General features: G+C 37.9%; 1 protein-coding gene across 1 annotated transcript in view; it reads right to left on the reverse strand.

Moving 5' to 3' along the window:
* Positions 1 to 19,363, reverse strand: part of WDR27 (WD repeat domain 27) — a 234,081-nt gene that overhangs the window by 167,253 nt on the left and 47,465 nt on the right. Inside the window, exons 13-17 of the mRNA XM_075064119.1 lie at positions 17,357 to 17,439; positions 12,732 to 12,810; positions 10,228 to 10,302; positions 6,465 to 6,568; positions 3,718 to 3,807 (exon numbers count right to left, since the gene is read on the reverse strand). Coding sequence (XP_074920220.1) covers positions 3,718 to 3,807; positions 6,465 to 6,568; positions 10,228 to 10,302; positions 12,732 to 12,810; positions 17,357 to 17,439 — 431 coding nt within the window. The remainder of the gene's footprint in view (positions 1 to 3,717; positions 3,808 to 6,464; positions 6,569 to 10,227; positions 10,303 to 12,731; positions 12,811 to 17,356; positions 17,440 to 19,363) is intronic.

A 19,363-nucleotide genomic window follows, 5' to 3' on the forward strand; every position in this document is an offset into this window, starting at 1 on the left:
GTTTTGTTATGCTTTACTATTTGTATAATAATCAAGGTAGAGAAGACACTTCCATTTTATGTCCGTATCACAGTGCAATAACTTCCATACCCAAAACAATCATACCCCTTCAGGAAAAATTTCAAAGCCAGTACTTATTCTCAGAACAAAGGAGGGGTTTTATATTGTTTAGTTTTTAAAATTTTGTAAAGTTCTATTCAGGTACTTTATCTGTGTAAAAAGTAAAAAATACAGTAAAACACAACTCCCATTTCCCAAAAATGGCAGGGCACGTGAGAAACCTTAGGAAAATCTGAGGTTTGGAAAACTGCAGGAGCTATCCAGGAACCTTACATTTTCTGCAATCTAGGTCCCTGAACCTCAGAGCACAGTAAAGAAGAGGCCAACTGGCTTCAAAAGAGAGTCTTCATTCAGGGCTCCCCAATCCTGAGGCACATTGAATAGCATGATAGCTGGCTTTGTAGAGTGATTGGCTTCAAAAGAGCCATGCTACCTGTAACACTTTTAAAGATGACCAGCATACTCTTCGCCTTGCTGTAAATGCTGTGGCACCTATAGGTAAATTTGAATAGGAATGTAGTCCAACCACAGGAGATAAAAACAAGTTTAATTTGAACCAGGAGTTCCAGTTAACCGGATTTTGGTATATAGGGGCTGTAATGCTCCTCCATAATGATGTAGTACAAAAAGGTGTTTTCGACCAGTCAAAAAATATGTCCAGATGCTTTCCTGGCACTCAAATAACTTAACAGCTGCTGCTGCCACCATTTTTTTTTTTAATTGAAGTTCAAACTTGCCATGAATTTGCATTCTCAATGAAAATTAGTGCCTATGACAAAAAAAAGAAGTTATAAACATATTCATCTGGTTCTCCAAAGAGCAGCACAGTTGTTAGAAAGTAAGTAGGAAATCAATACAGGATTTCCTGATATTCTGAAATGTGCAGAAAGGAAAGGAGGAAAAAAAACCCAAACAAACAAAAAAACAAACACCACCACAGATCTGGTGCTATACAGTTGAAATGTTTAATCTCATACTATTATTATTTATATCTGAGTAGCACATAGATGCTCTAAGCAGGGATTCAGGCTCTATTTTACTAGAGGCTTTATAAACGTATTTAAGAGATCATCCCAGCACAAAAGGCATTCACAGTCTAGATTAATGAAAAAAGCTGAAGTAAATAACACAGATAGGCATATGCCACAGGATAAACAATAACAAGCACATTTTTGGGTAGACTAACTATGCCCACAGTGTAGTTTGCCATCTGCCTAGCTATTATTAAATAGCAATGTTCTGAATGCATCTTAAGAAAGGATTTGAAGATACTGAAAAGATCTGCAAATCTTATGTGTGTGTCATATATGAAGGCTGGAAAGGGATAAAGAGAAAAAAATATTTGTGTAAGAAGTAAACTGGCAGGTGGTGAAGGCTGATAACATTGAAAGGGCAAAGACAGCTGTCAATACAATAAGGTAATAGACTAAATCATCTTAAAAGTGAGGACAAGAAACATCAGATACAAATGCCTTCTGTTAGAAACAACACCCCCCTCCTACCAAAGCTCATTTTTTAATGAAAATTCTGGCACAACTGTAATTATGGTGCTAGCACCATTCCACTACAAACAAACATATGCCTTTGAGAAGGCTTTTAAGTTAGCATGAAGAAGGATTATTCGGCGTACACTAGTTTAGAGGTTACGGCTGCAACCTAGATTTAAAGAACACATCTATTTGGTCTTTTGCTTTATAGACAATGCTTGTTTTTAAGAAAGAGGGGAGCATACTATTAAAAAAATCTTATTCCATAGTTTTTAGCATAACTGCATATTATCTAATGTTTTATTGGAAAGAAAAAATCCTTTAACTTAAAAAAAAAAATCACAAAAACAGAAATATGTAAGTGAAAACTTCACGACTTTCTAACACTGATTCACTGCTACCTGACATCACTCTGGAGAGTAAATCTCTTGGACTTGTCAACAGCTTTTGCTGCTTGGGTTCTATGATCAGTAAGAATCTTGACCTTCAGACTGAATTGACTAACAGAATTGGAATAGCTTCCATATGAGATACCTGTGCAAGATCCTGAAAATAAAGTGGGAAGACAAAATACCAAACACAGAGATGCTAGAGCACACAGGACTGACACACTTACAGTAAACAACAGTAGAACCTCAGAGTTACAGACACCTCCAGAATGGAGATTGTCCATAACTCTGAAATCTCCATAACTCCGAACAAGACATTATGGACTTCAGCCACAGAAGGCAAGGGGGTCAGGGCTTCTGACCCTCAGGAGCACCAAGGCTCAGGACTTTAGAGCTGAGGGGAGTGCTGAGGCTTGGGGCTTCAGCCCCACTGCTCCGTTCCCGGCTTCTTCCCCGGGGGGGTGCCAGGACTTGGGTCACCCCATGTCTCCACTCCCAGTTTGAGCCGGGGACACGGGCATGCCGGGACTCAGGGCTTTAGCTACAAGGGGAGTGCTGGGTCTGAAACCGACAACCCCTGCAGGGAAGAAGCCAGGAACGAGGCTATGGGGCTGAAGCCCCAAGTCCTGGTACCCCCCACCCCCAAGGCTGAAACCAGAAACAGAGCCATGGGGCTGAAGTCGGTGACCAGTAAGTCCAGAACTCTGGTGGTCGTATCTTTGAGATTCTATTGTACTAACAAGGAGGAGGTTGAAATGGCTCAGTCATGTCAGGAGAATGAGAGGAGATAGTATCCCCAAGAATATTTTTTACAAAGAGATTCAAGACAGCTCTAGAAAGCAGGGCCGCCCTTTATGGCAATACCAAAATGTGTGCAAAAGTGATATGAAGTTGTTCAACATCCATGTAGAAAGCTGGGAGGAGCATGCAGAATCCTGTCCAAACTGGAGGGAATATCTGGCACTGGGTGCAGCTCAACATGAAGCAGCTTTGATCCAGAAGATGGAAGCAAAGTGAGAAAGAAGAACGCAGTGTAATGTAATCTTGGACTCCAACTCAGACAAGACATGGATCTGTGAAATTTGTAACAAACAGTATCACTCTAGAATAGGGCTTGTCAGCCATAAGCTGACTCCTAAGGAACCTGGCTAGACCTTTTATGGATACACCATGATCCAGAGGATCAAGGGTTGCCTATAATAAATAGAATTTGAAGAAGCTAGCAAAACACGCACAAAAATTAGCAAAGCACTAAAAAAGTTTTTTCTTCTGCTGATAATAGCCCATCTTAATTGATTTGTCTCGTTAAGAGTTGGTACGGCAACCCCTATCTTTTCATGTTTTGTGTGTGTGTGTGCATGTGAGAGAGAGATTCCTACTGTATTTTCCACTCCATGCATCTGATGAAGTGGGTTTTAGTCCACGAAAGGTTATGCCCAAATAAATCTGTTAGTCTCGAAGGTACCACATGCCACAAGTACTCTTCATTCTTTTTGCTGATACAGACGAACACTGCTACCACTCTGAAACCTGTCATACATTTCTATTGTTAATCTTCTCAGTGATCTGAGGAACTCTGAAAAAATACAAGCCAACTCAAGCCTGGAATAACGTTAACCAGACTTACAAATTTACTATATCTTCACTCAGAAGTAGTAGGGTTTTTGTTTTTTTTTTAATTCTTCATATAGTGACAAGAATGGAATCTTTTAATTAATGTACAAGTTTAAATAAACTAAAAATGCACCACTCCATATAAACTATATTTACAAACAGTTTACCTGAAAAAACAGACGGCGTTCCTGTCAGATTGGAATTGAATACCAGTAAAGATTTGTCAGCTAGGCCACAAGCTAACAGCTCTCCATCCCCTGTAAAAAGATTCCCTACAAGTTTACGGGTTGTGAGGAGTGTGTGTTTAATATCATAGGGATTTTTTAAAATCACAAATATATCAGAAAGAGGGAAAAACATGTTACAGCACATAATATATAATCAGCTTTCACCTAACTTGGTTACCATTTTCCCTTTCTATGGAAATCAGTTAAGATGGCGGGGGGGAGAATATCACTCATTACATGGCAGAATGTCACATATTTAAACAAAAAATCCTAAACAAATGTTACAGAAATATTGAGTGGTCACATTTATCTACTTCCTGATTTACGAAAATTACTACGTATCTATGTACAAACATCACATCCCCCTTTCTAGGGTACCAGACTAAAAAATAAACATTCTTATGAGAGCACCAAGACTCCTTTGTCAGTATTCTGATAATTTCTGAAGCAAATGGGCACAAGCCCACCCCACCATAGCTTTACAGCCTAATCCTGCAAATGTCACTAAGAAGTTCTGTGGCACTTCTCATCTGAGTAAAGTTATTCATGTGCACAAATGTTGGCAGGATCAAGCCTTTTAAGGTTTTCCTGGATGTAGTGGAATGGGAAAACTGTTTAATCCAAATAATATTTCTGAAAGAGCAAAGATAGTTTAGGGCTTAAAATGTGGAATCCCACTGTAAATTAGTATTAAAAAAGTTTGCAAACCAGAAACCAAAATAAATTAACTAATAAAATAGGAAAGAGACATTCCTAGCTTGGGGTCAAATCCATGCTACCTCACCAGCTATGAAATCTAATCTTCCCAAAAGCATTCTCCTGTTAAATAGCAAATTGTTTTGACTATGTATTCCTGGAGAAGGAATATCAACCAACCCTACTAATAAGAGATAAATGGTGGAATTCAATCTGAATATAGATTCTGAATATTAATTAATCTGACAGTCTGAAGATCACTCTTTGAATGGCTTCTTTCATGTATTGGAATTAAATACTTTTTAGTTTCATAAGATTGAAGATTATTTATGTCTACTGATTTATAAAATTATTTAAATTATCCATGACAGGATCCACCAACCCTTAAGACAAAATTCCTTTGCCCATCTATAAATTGTTTTAGCTATCTCTGATACACCAAGACAGGACTCTCTGCTGATTTTGGGAATAATATACTTTGGTTTTATCTTACGAGAAGAGTGTCCAACCCAAAGTGGGCCCACTCAAGGTGTAATCTCTGTTGAAAGCTCTTCACAGAGACAGAGAAGAGATTGGTTATTTCAGCTGCATTCTTTATAGCTTGTGTTCTGCTTTGTTCAGTCTTTTTTATGTTTATTTTCCTTTCTTTAATAAAGTCGCCATAATTAATAATTGTGATTATTTTGCTTGTCTCTAATTGTGGTGTCCCCTCTTAGTCTAAAATAGTGGGAGACACATTCCTGAACCGTAAGAGATAAAATTATCAAGATCTGACTAACTCTATCTTGTTTCTCTAGACTATACATTTTTAGTAATCTTTGTGATAATTACTTGGTGCTCAACACCTTAAAACACACCTTTTTACCCCAAACAGATGTCCAGTGAATGTATTCATTTTAAAGGGATCCAGTTCCTTGATACCTGGAATTGGAAATGAACTTAGAGAAAGGCATCTCCCTAAAGAAGCTGAGCTAATGTCTGGTAGAGTGAGGAGACAACCTCCTTTCCCAACCCCTCAACTCTCATAGGACGGAAGATCAGAGGTCCCAGCAAGAGGCAGGGACCAGGTGTGGACGGCTGATGGCAACTCTCTGCCGGGTTGTCAAGGTTCCTTCCCCACTCTGAACTTTAGGGTACAGATATGGGGACCTGCATGGACACTTCTAAGCTTAATTACCAGCTTAGATCTGGTATCGCTGCCACCACCCCCAAGCACTACTTTTCTTCCCTGGGTAGCCTTGAGAGACTTCACCAATTTCCTGGTGAACACAGATCCAAACCCCTTGGATCTTAAAACAAGGAGAAATTAACCATCCCCCCTCCTTTCTCCCACCAACTCCTGGTGGATCCAGATCCAACCCCCTTGGATCTAAAAACAAAGAAAAAATCAATCAGGTATTAAGAAAAAGTCTTTTAATTAAAGAAAAGAAAGGTAAAAGAAAACCCTCTGGGAGAGATTAGCATACCAGCTACTCTCACAGACAACAGATTCAAAACACAGAGGATGTTCCCCTGGGCAAAAATCTTAATACACACAAGAATACCCAAATTTGATAATTCCCTTAATGGTACCAAGACAAGTTACAAAGAAAATAAACATAAACCTATTTATTCCTTTCTAAAACTTACTACTCTGATAAGAGGCTGGTTCCTTGATCTTTTTCACTCCGGCTGAAACTGAAACTCTCAACAAAGGAAAAACTTCCCTCCTTCCTTTTGAAACATCTTGTTCCCCCATTGGTTCCTCTGGTCAGGTGTTAGCTAGGCTAGGTGAACTTTTTAACCCTTTACAGGTAAAAGAGGCATTAACCCTTAACCATCTGTTTATGACACTGGTGCAGACAATTAAGGAAGGAAAAATGACCCAAGCACTATACAAATTATTACTAGACAGTTCCCAGATGAGTAAAGCTGATGCCTAAATAAACTACATCCCTTATTTTAATTCCTGGATGTCAGGGACAATAGTATATCTCAGTAGTGATACATACCTGAATACTGAATACAGCAAATAGAAGTTGGTTTATTAGCTACTGATATCTGTCTCTCAGATTTAGTTGGAGGAGAATTTTCCAATTGATATTCTTTATTTTTTCTTTAAAAAAAAAGAAAGTTAAAGAAAATATAGTAAAATGTCATAAGAACAGTACATTTTCACTTTACATGCTAAACATTTCTATTACAGTTAGAGTAAATTAAAAGTATAATTCATTCATACATCTTCCCTCTTTTTTAGATTCCCAGACAAAACTTGTGGTAAGAAAAAGTTGAGTCAGAACAGATATCAGTAACTGAAGGGTAAAAAACATAACTGGGATGTTTTAATTACCACAATAACCAAGTATTGAAACCCAATAAATTATGAGTTAACGTTAACTTAAAAAAAATCCTAAATATGAAGTTGTGCAAATACACAAAGTATGCAGACAACCTAAATTCTGCCCTGTAGTCACAACAAGCAATAACTGTAAGATGATGATTGATGCATATTAGTGCTTCTGGTTCCAAATTAAAACTATTTTTAATTTTTTTCTTCATATTTTCCCCTTATGGTGTCATTACAGGGAAGAGTTAAGGTTCTTTGAGTGCCTTAACTGTGTATTCCATACATTGACATGTTTGGATTTCTTTTAAAGTTAAGCTTAACTCTGAATTTCCTGGGTTTATAATGCTGGATTTTGGGGATAATTATAGTATTTCTTATAGGTTTCAGAGTAGCAGCCGTGTTTCTTTCCCTTATGATATTGATATTTATTCTCAGGCTTAACTCCATCATATAACAGTTTTGTCTGGGAATTTTCTTTTTTTTTTTTAAAAAAAAAAACAAACATTAAAATTTGTGTATATTAACACTAAACAAGAATCCTAAAGAGAATGCTACCAAGCAAATACTTCTAATGATTTGAAGATATGTAATAGCAACCCTAAATTAGATAACTTTATTTATTTTAACTTTTATGGTCAGATTCACTGGTATGCCATGAGTGCTTCACACTTCTCTAGAGCAGCCAAAGCATACTGACCAGTTAAACTAGGTTTACAGCTGCTTGCTGCAGTTCCTGTAATATTACTGCCTTAGTACACAGCGGAGTCAAGGCCGCAAGGTCATGGGGATGGTAGCATGGGATCAGGGAATCTTTAAAAAAAAAACAGTTACAACCGGACCAACTGACCTATCAAGGAGAGTTCTTTACATGCCATGATCTGAATCTCTCACATACCCCTGACTCACCACAACTAATAGCACTGTAAAATGGAAATTGGCTGTAAAGGAAGGGTTATGATTGTTTGACTTACCATTGCAGTCACAATTGTCCCAGTTAAGAGTGACATGAGCTGTTGACCTGACACTGTCTATGATCATAACAATTGGATGCACAGTAACTTAACTGAATTACAATCTGATCTTTTCAAATATAGCCTGTCCACAAAAAAAAAAACTTACATAATTTTAACTATATGGGAAGTTTGAATACTCTGGTACTCCGTTACTGAGATCATTCAGAACATCTGATACTAAATTTGTTAAAGAACTGATTTTTAAATCCATTTAACTCAAACTAATTAATGGATTTCCTTGTAAATTCTCAGAAAATCCATTCTGCATTCAAAAAACTATGTGATATAAGCAGGTGAAGACATGTTATTCTCCATACATAACTAGACTTGGCAGCATGATTATTTAATATAATTTTGATGGATATTTATATTTTTAAGCATTTTTTTCAATTTTTAATTATTTAAATGTTCATAGTTACTGGAAATCACGGTGGGGAGGAATCAAACAACAGTTATTTAATGACAGCAGATGTTGAAACTCAAAAAATTAAATCTTCATAACAGTAAAACACAAATTGTCAACATCACGTCAAAATATACAAAGTAAATATCCTTAAATCAAACTCCACTATGTTCTCGAGCAGCACTTTACTTACTTTGCCTACGTGTGAATTTTAATGATCATCAATTGAAATATTTTTACTCAGTTTGTATTTATTAACGTTTGCCAATAAAAATCTAATCCTTCAAAACCTATACATAAACACAGGGTGAATCCTTACTTTTAATGCAAAGCTCAGTTCAGCCTTAGCTAAATTACAGGACCCCAATAAGCATCTGCTGAATATTGTGCCCTGCCAAAGGTCAGAAAAACCACTGAAATGACACTTTAGGCCCTGGTCCTGCAATGAGATGTAGACATGCGGACACTTGCATCTGCACAAAATCTCAGAGGCACCCCTTGCAGATGCTGAAGTTCACCTGCATGCATCCCACTGAAGGATCGGACTGACATCAGAAAGGAAAGTTACAAGTATTGTATCGGTTTGCCCCAATGTCAATAATTTGCCAGTCATCTATGCAAAAGTTATCAGGAATTAGGACTCTCATATGCATATCTTTACATTATTCAGCTTGCCAATTAAAAAAATAATCACTAATTCTTTCAAGATGAACCAGTATTTTCCAGTTTACAGACAGTATGATGGATGTGCTGGTTACGTGTTATAATGGCAGCCTTGGTCAGGTAGCCTAATAATGAATTAATTCCAAGTCCAAGTCTTTTTTTCAGATACCCATACCAAAAAAAAAAAAAAAAAAAATCAGTTTGTAGTATTATTTCTTGCTGATGACAAAATTACGTAGGACAGTGCCTTAAAATATGGTTCTACTCTGAAAAGCGAAGATGTAAAATACTTTCTTACTCAACATATATATATACTCCTGGTGTGTTGTATCTGCTTATTTCAGTTACAAATAAAAAGTGTTTTGTTTTACTCGTTAGTACCACAGAGTCAACAGAGTGAGAATTAGATACTATACTAGATTATGCAAGTCTTTCTTAAAATCAATAGTACTATTCATCTAAATGCTTTCCAAAGTGATTAAGGAGTGCACCATTTAGCACTATGCTATTATACATTTCAGAAATGCTAATAAAAGAGAAAAGCTAAGAGCAACCACTACTGTCACACTTAATTTTTGCTTTTGCAACATACATAAGCCAGATCCCCGGGTGAATTTACAGGGCTGGCAGTTAGGATCAAATGGGTGTGGTACATCCATTTCACAACTCAGCATAAAATTGTCAATTCTTTAAGATCACACTGAGACCTGGAGTGTGTATCATTGCCAGTGATGATGATTCTACAGGTCAAATTCCACCCTAACTAAAATCTGTGCAGCTTCATTATATTCAATGGGATTACATATGTTTACGAGAGGGAAAAAGTTTTCATTTCAGTGGACTGATACAGGCGTAGAACTGGAGTACCATAGTGGTGAATCAGGCCAAATATATTTCCACTTATAAAATGAACACATATGAGCTACAATAAGCACAGAACCTCATGAAGCCATATTTAGTAACTTTTCAGACTGGAACTACACATTAAGAACACTTTATGGGAATACGGTTCCAAACACGTTTAGCACCAATATGCTTTTTAAGTTAAATGCATCATTTTAAAAATAGAGAGAACATAAATGTTATCTTTTGTACATAAAGCTTACTTAAGATTAATGAATGTAACCTAAAATGTCTTTAGAGTACAACATTTAGCAGTTTTTCCAGCCGTATATCAGAAAAAATGCATCTCATAGCAAACCTAAGAAGCATTTTAGTTCAAATCACATACCCAATTTAAAAATGTCCAATAGATGAGGTAGGTATCTACAAAATATCTTTTCAAGTAAAACATCTATTTATCATCATTTCAATATATTTTTTTTTAATGAATCCACTGAATTACCTACCGTTTGCAACTGCTCTTCCACTCTGATATCTTGTTATTTTTCTTTAAGTTAGTCTTTGGAGAAAACATGGTCATTCTGCGAAGAAGAAAACAGGCTGTGCTATACCTATATAAAGGCACTTCTGAAACATTGTTCAGGAATAAGGATTTTATTTAAAACAACAGTGATTCTGTTTTCCTCTTCATACACCGTTGTTCCTTTAGTGACAGTGAGAAATATGTACACATAACAACAGAAGAATAGATCCCTGTAATCATCTTACTTTCTAGTTCACTCCCAAATATTGCTTGTAATAACACACTTGATGGGTGCTATACTTTGAAGAACATAAAGGCCTGAGATATCTAGTTCTGAACTGCAGCCTTTTTACACAAACAGTTAGTAGGATGTCACTGTACCAAGTGGATAGAGCTCATTCTACAAATTTGGAGATGACATGAAAAAGTTGCCAATAGGAGATGGAAGTTTCTAGCACATATGATTGTTCCCAGCCCCAATCAGTCACCTCACAGAACAACCATAAGCCCTCTTAGCCCAAATCAAACAATGTTACCCTCTCTCCAAGTCTCTTTCAAGGACACAAACTGGTGGCCCATACAATTGTAGCATAATTCCTCCTTCATCTTACCACATCTATTCATATTTATGAATATCCACACAAATATTATACACACACACAATACACACATTTACACACACGCGCGCACATACGTAATTGGCTCTGGGATCTAAGAATCTTGCGCATTTATGTACAACTTACACCCAGCATGGATATAAATGTTTTGTGAGCTAACCTTAACACTGAGTGACTTTTACTGGCCTAAATTCTACTCTCAGTTACATGCCGGCAACTTAACTTAGTCACTTATTTAACCTGGATGGTCACATTGTGACATCCCAAAATCTTTATGGGGTTAAAACATGTTATGTTAGTAAAATTACTTTCACCTTCTGCCCATACAGAAAAACTAGGGGGAAATGGTAGTTATGAGTGAGTGAGTACAGATTCTAGTTGATGGTCAAAAGTGTCTGAGAAGGGCACACTTGTGCCTTGAAATATAAACAAGATAACCTTTAAGGTTAAAGGACTTGGCATCTGATGAAAATGGGGGAGAGAAAGAAGCCCTGATGACATCTCTAACCTACCTCTTTTTTCACTCAAAGCAAGGGTTGCCCTAGGGATAAACTGATGCTATCACATGAAACAACTGGTGTTAGGCCTGATGGCTACCTCCCCTCCTACTATCTCCTCCATTGTGAAGCAGTAGCAGCAGAGGAGTTTAGCACTGGGAGGTTTAGCACTGGCTATTACTGAAGATAGCTGCAGACAAGCTTGAACTGAGCTGTCCGAGTGCTACTGTGGGCAGCCTTAATTGGCTTCCTGCACTCTCAGGCACCATGGGGAAGTTGCTTCTGCAGTGCTACTGTAACACACACACCTTCTGGGTGTGGTGTCCCCTCCAGTTGCTCCGAGACCCTTAGAGATTAATGACTCTGCTACAGCCTTAGCTAAGAGCCAAGTGGCTTTTAGCTTATGCAGTAGAGGCTCATGCATTAAGCTTCAGAGGTCCCAGGTTCGATCCTGCCTGCTGACGACCGGGATCTGTTGGTGTTACCCTACTACCACCACCTGGTGCTCCTCCCTCATTCCCTTTAAGCTGCCTCTCAGCTGTGTAGAGGAGTGGAAAAGATGTTGGTTCCCTTGGCAGAAGCAAAGAGAATTAAGGGAAGGAGAGAGAAAGATGGTAAGAGAGCAAGAAACATATACAAGAAAGGAAAGAGGGAATTATCGCACATTCTTTATTAATTAGACTTAATAGAGAAAAACAGAAACCAAAAGTACATGTGGAAGGAAGAGAATGTCATCGAGTGGAAAAGAAGGAAAGAAGCAACAGAAGTACAGTCAGGGGTTAAAGTGGGCCGCTATAGTATACCAGTAAAAAATGGCCACTGGTACTGGCCTGTACCCAGCTGACTTTAAAGCAAGGGCTCTGCTTAAAGCATTTCAAAGTTGATGCCTCTTTTGTGCCCTCCAGCCGTCCCTCTCCCCCATCAGCAGCCTTGCCAGGTCCCTACCAGCAGGGCTCCCAAGGGGGGGAGGGGCAGCGGCCAGAGCCCTGGGCCATTTAAATCGTCACTGGAGCCCAGGGCAGTGCGGGCTAGGGGATGCTGACTCCCGCAGCCCCACCTCTTCTGCCTGAGGCCCCCAGACCAGTAAGTTTTCAGGAGTTACTTTCACCCCTGAATACAGTGAACGCAAGTTGCATGTGTCTATCCCTATTGATTAAATGAGGTATTATTAAGTATCAATAGACTGGTCATATTGTATTTAATTTCTAACACATCGTTAGCAGCCTATTTATCTGTATTTTGCACCATTATTTTATTTTCAATACATCATTTATTCCACAGTTGCCAGAAGGTATTTCTACACAATAAAAAAGAAAACAAGGTACAGTAATATTACATTCATATAAAATATCTTTAATAGCATTTCTACTCACTGTGGTGCTGTTGTGTAACCTGATGACTTAATTTTACTGTGGAAAACCAGTGACTGGTCTTTCATTGTGCTCTTCGTACCTGCATTAAAATAGCTTGAACTTTTAGCACAGAATTTTCTTAAACATTACATTTCCATAATTCAGGTTAGAGGGAAATTATTTCTTTAAGATAATGGAACACTTGCTGTCTCCTTATATATAAATTGTTATACATTCTAAATATCTAAAATTGGATAATGATAATGATTATGGAAGATATATCATATTAATTGTCTAGAATATCAGTAACTGGACAGTTGAGAAAATAGAATTTATATTTCTGTTTACATATTGCTGTTTATGTGACAAATCAATAAAACAACAAATGCTAAAGATCAGATAAAAATTTGTATTAAATATTAGATTTAATATTTCACCTTCTACAACATTCACTTGAAAGTGATCATAGGTATCTCTGATACCAGCTTCCATAAAAGCCTTCAATTGCAGGAAGATTTATAGTTTTGTAGCCCCGCGGCAAACTGCAGCCACTGGGAGCTGCGAGTGGCCGTACCTGCTTACGCTCAGGTAAACAAAGCATCTCACAGCCCACCAGGGGCTTACCCTGAACAAGCCACAAACCAAGTTTGGGAACCACTGCCTTAGACAAGTAATATACAATCCCATAATAGTACATAAGATTTGAATTTATAATAAATGGTCTCCAAAGCTATCCGAACTCAATAAGATCTCCCAAGGATACTGCAGAAATTGCCGTATCTGTGGAGGTAGCTGCACCACCTCTATACAACTGGGACAATGAGATGACAAAAATTTTCTTCTAGTACCTGAAAAACTTTAAGTAATGAGATGCTTTTACTTAAAAGCAGCCTTTTTCCCCCTCCTAGATGAAATTCATAGGGAAGAATATTATCTGGCAGCAGGTTAACACACTGTTCGTAAGTCTTAGGGGGTTCATGTCACAAGGCAAATCAGTGATCTTTTGCTAGAAGCGTGAGGACAAACCATACAAATTATGCCTTCATCGCTAGTCCCTCTTGAAAGATATACTGGACAGTCTGATATACTTTGCTTGGATGATGTTCTACAAAAGTCATAAGTTGCCAATGGTTATGAACACAGACATAGCTGGATTCACTATCCTGACAACGTTATACAGCTCACACAAAGCACTCTTCGCAGAGAGCTATGGAGCTAACTGAAAGTAAGACATCAGTCTACTTTAAAGAATGCACATGAACCTGCTCCCACTAAAGTCAAAGGAAAATTATATACATAACAGCCTCCCTAAGCAGATGTCTTACATCTCCATTACAAATGCTATTGACTATTAGAAACTCTATAGACTACAAGTCTGAGCAATATATAATTATACAACGGGAGACAAAAGGTATCCCAATGTTGTCCTATGATGTTATGACAAGGTTCAACAAATACATCCCCCATACAATAGCAAACGGCTTAATCATACATGGGTTTTTTTGATGACCCAATTTTCCAAAGACAGAACAGTTCTCCTTTCCACTGTTATCTCATCTGGTTGATTCATGTACTCTGTACTACTTTAGATTTTTTTTTCTTCTGCATTTCTCATACACTAGTTCCAACAGCTATTTTTGCACCACTTTTCCCCCAGTTGAGAAGGAAGAGTGATTGGTTTCTTCTAATACCTGTTCATGAACTGACAGGGATTACACTCTTTAGGGTTACATCTGCCGCAGCTACTCACACAGCTCCCAATTGAGTTAATGAGCACCATATGTGATGCTGGAAACAGAATTTGGCCTTTTAAGACACATATAACTTCTGCTCTAACTTCAAATGCCATCTCAGCAGTTACTTACTTTCTACAAACCTCTATTTAAAGAACCTTGGATCATGTGGTAAATCTTAATTTTCAGCTCAAGAGCAGTTTAACAACACTGACACGGAACCAGTGATTTCACTATATCAGAAAATATTGCCTATTTTAAACCTCCAGAATTGTTACCATGTTATATTTGTCAAAAATTCTCTTACTCTTACTGTATTAAACTGTAACTACATTGATGCAGAACACCAATAGCAGCGTAAACAGTATAATAAATTCAGAGAGTAACTATAAGATATACCACAAGCACTATTAATTAATTATAAAAATACTTCCAGTACAAAGCACAAGTTAGCCAAATATTTTATATGAACTTTGTTTCACAAGTCCTGTCACAAGCATCTTAAATACTTCATACAGGTATGAATGTGTTCTGGAATAATGGTTTGCCAGTTGCTGTAAAATGTTTCGGAGAGTGTATTAAGTGTTAACAGAATTATTTTTTTAAATGATCAATTCCACAAAGGTCAAACTTACATCAACCTCATCTGAACAATATTATTATAATATATTATACACTTTTAGTATGTCCTATTAATCAAAGTGGGCATTTGTTCTCTTGGATTGGAAGTTGTGTTATTGAACTAGAAGAATGCATCTGAACACGTGTTCCTTTGTAAGAGATGAATTTCATAATGTCTGCATTTTCAACTTCTGAGAATTACAGTAACTGACAATTATTGTGTACAAATTAAACATAAAATAAACTAACTTATTGTTATCTTAAATAGAAAAACATTCCAAAAGGGGACAAGCAGTAACACCTGAAGTACAAGAATAATGATTTTGTACAGTATATTAGAAGCAGCAGCAAAAACTTAAAACAACTGGCAGAACAGTTGAACATTTAGCCATATGACCAACTTTGTATAACATGTATTTCAAACTAGAGTTCCAATAATGGAAGCTTTACTATATGATCATAAATTAATACTAAAGTATGGGATATTTTATCTGGTCTGAGTCCTCATGAAGTTACTGTCTAAAAGGTAATTATAAATAGTAATATGATTACATTATTTTAAAATTGATAATTTCTATTAATATTTCTTTGCATAACTGACTAAATTTTAAAGACATTTGAACAGTATAGTGCATAAATATCATTTCCTTTTTAGTTGCCTATTTCATTACAGTCATCTCTTGTGTGCTTCTATAAGAAAAGAAGGTGACATTTTTGTGGTTGTGTATGTTCATTTCCCATGTGAATTTTTTTTTTCCCCAAAAGAGAAACTTTTACCAACTTATTTCTGAACAATCACAGAAGTCAAGGCGTGGAAATTATATCATTATAAAGCAGATACTAACTAGCTACTATATTATAGTTTAAAATTTGCATAGAGCACCAAATTCTGCTCTCAGTAAAATGTGTGGAGCCCATCCAAGTCAAGATTATTATATGAGTGTAACCAAATACAGGGGTACAGCTGATGGCAGACTTACAGAAAACCATTCTGAAATACTTAAAATTATTTTTATAATGTGAAATTAAATATTTTGTACATGTTGTCAACTCAAAAAAAGATAGTGAGCCAAATTTAATCCTTTAAAGTGCATATGTGACTAGAGCCAGCCAAAACTTGGGTATTTCAGTATTTATTAATATGCTTTCATTCTGATTTGGAATACAAGCAACATTTCCCACTGAACCAGAGATTCTCAAAAACTTCATTTCATAAACACTATAGTGTTCCTGAACAAAATGTGAAACTGACATTGTTGTCAATTTTATGACTGCCATTCATTCAATAGCAGCCATGAAAATGACAAGAATGTTGATTTCACTTAGCTGCTCCACAGTAGAAAGTCTGCTAGCCTTTGGTTCCCCAGCTGGAGCTCTAGGAGCTGCTAGGATTCCCACTTCAGACAGAGCTTTGGGGAATGAGAGGCATCCTGCAACAAAGTAGGGAGCCTAACAGCCCCAACAATCGTATGTTGCATGTGCTACTATGGGTATTGGAAGTAGACCCATTGAAATCTTTACAATCAAGTAAGCTCTGCATTTGCATGGGGTTTGCTTTCATTAAAAATGTTGTCAAAAGACAACTCATTCAAGAGGAGGACCAGAAAATTGACCATAAATACATACAAATTTAAAGAAGACAATACTGAAGATTATAGTAAATCTCCTTGGAAAAAGAGCAAACTAACTAATTTGAATCACATGTGCAAACTGAAAAGGTGTGGTGCACTGAAAACTGTGTTAAATTGTAGACTCTCACTTCAAATTTCAAGGTGGAGTCCTCATCCTACTTGTAGACTAGAGCACTCTCTAGGAAAGGATACAAAACTAAACCCAAAAGCAGTCAATTTTGCAAGCAGACAGCTAGAGTAGGTGAGGTGAGTTGTGCTTCTCTATTTCAGGAACCAGTCTGCTTTGTCTCTCTTCTTGGGATCTTGCAAGTTATCATTCCAAGAAATAAAATAGCATTATGTTGCAATCTGCCAGCAACAATATTTCATGTTTTTTATCTAACTCCTCGGTGTGAATGCCATGACACATAATCAAAGGTTCCACATTCCCCACAGAAAGTTCTCAAAAGTTTAATTTTTTTTAAAGAACACCACTTATACAGGTACATTTTAAAGAAGGAAAGTAGCACTAAATAAAGCATAGAATTGAAAATATAATGCAACTTACAACTTGACAACGAAAATAATGTATTGACTAGATATAGCACTAGTTAGCTATACGAGGTAATATTATGAAGAATCTGTATGTTGACTGTTCACCTTAAGATTGGTTTACACTTACCAAGTTTTTTTTTATTGGTAGGTTTGCAGCTTTCCTTCTTGAAAGACTCAGTACACAATGGAGAATTTGGCCACAGAGAGCAACTAAAGATAAAAATCAACAAAATTGCATTAGATACATGTGACGTTGCACCCCATAATGCTTTATGGAAATATGCTTATGAATGTATATATGACATAACTGGAATATGTTTTATGCTACATATGCCATGTAACATCTCTCTGCAAAGGTTATGATCTACTGAATATATTCATCTTATTTGTATGCATGTATCATTTTTGTATTTGAAGTTATGAATATTGGCTATGTGCTTGTTTGATTTTAAGTAGCCTTAGTAAGGCATTTGGTCAGCTTCTTAAGAAAGGAATTTGCAAGTTAAGTGCCCAATCAAGAAGCACTTAACAGACAAGGGAACCTTGGAAGATTCCAGTCAACATAAGAAGTCTTCCTGGGGACGTTCAAGGTAGCATGTAAGCAATGGCTGCCACTTGTAAGGAACTGAGTCATGCATGGACATGTGACTTGTCCATGTGACTTCAAAACTCCATCTTGGAGCTGGATTCTGCATAGGAGAGAGGAGGGGTCTTCACCCACAAGAGAAAGTCTATTTAAGCCTTTGGGAGACCCCACCATTTTGTCTTCAGCTGGCTCAAGAGACAGCCTCTCCACCTCAAAGGATACCTGAAAGAAACTGGAACAAAGGACAGTAACTACCGGGGTGAGAGAGATTGCTGGACCCAGACTAGAAGGAGGCTAGTTTGTAAAAGAGGCTTATTGGTACATCTCTGAGCCTGAGATTTTATCTGTATTTATCTTCTCACTGTATTAGGCGTAGACTTGTGTGTTTTATTTTATTTTGCTTGGTAATTCACTTTGTTCTGTCTGTTATTACTTGGAACCACTCATCCTACTTCTTGTATTTAATAAAATCACTTTTTAACTTATTAATTAACCCAGAGTATGTATTAAAACCGGGGGGGGAGGGGTCAAACAGCTGTGCATCTCTCTCTAACAGAGGTGAACAATTATAGAGGGTGAACAATATATGAGTTTATCCTGTATACGCTTAATACAGGGTAAGACGGATTTATTTGGGGTTTGAACACCATTGGGAGCTAGGCATCTGAGTGCTGGAGACAGGAACACTTCTTAAACTGTTTTCAGTTAAGCCTGTAGCTTTTGGGGGAAGTTGTTCAGACTTGGGTCTGTGTTTGTAGCAGGCTAGTATGTCTGGCTCAAACCAGGCAGGGCACTGAACTCTCAATCTGCCAGGAAAAGCGGTCTCAGAGGTAATCCCAGCACATCAGTTGTCAGTTCCCAAGGAGTTTTCTGTGATCCGACCTGTCACAATACAATCTTCATACATATTAGAATATGATACTATAAGTTATATTTTTGGCTATCAGATAGAGACAGAGAAATACCAATTAGTGTTTTGCAAAGTGCAAATTTAAAGAATGCACAGTTGACTAAGTCTACCCCAAATGTATGATGTTACAAGGACCACACAGGCACAGACAAACCTGGCCTAAGATTAGGACTCCCAAAATATTACTCTAAGACAGGGGTGGGCAAACTATGGCCTGCAGGGCCGCCCTGCCTGGCACCCAAGCTCCTGGCTCAGGAGGCTCACCCCCAGCTCCTCCCCCACTGTCACCCTCTCCTGCAGCCTGAGCTTGCTCACTCCACTGCCAGCGCAATGCTCTGGGTGGCGGGGCTGTGAGTTCCTGGGGCAGCACAGCTACAGAGCTCAGCCTGACCCAGTGCTCTGTGTTGTGTGGTGGCGGCGGCGGCATGACCCAGCTTCAGCTGAGCAGCGCAGCTGTAGTGCCGCCAGCCACCTGTGCTCCACGCAGCACGGTAAGGGGGCAGGGATCAGGGGGGTTGGATAGAGGGCAGGGGAGTTCGGGGGTGGTTTGGGGGCAGGGGTGTGGATGGTAGTTGGGGGGGGAGACAGGGGGTTGTATGAGAGCAGACGTCTGCGCAGGTGTGAGGCGTGCACACGCT

This window comes from Chelonoidis abingdonii, chromosome 3 (genome assembly GCF_003597395.2).
Source record: "Chelonoidis abingdonii isolate Lonesome George chromosome 3, CheloAbing_2.0, whole genome shotgun sequence".
Taxonomy (NCBI): Eukaryota; Metazoa; Chordata; order Testudines; family Testudinidae; genus Chelonoidis; species Chelonoidis abingdonii.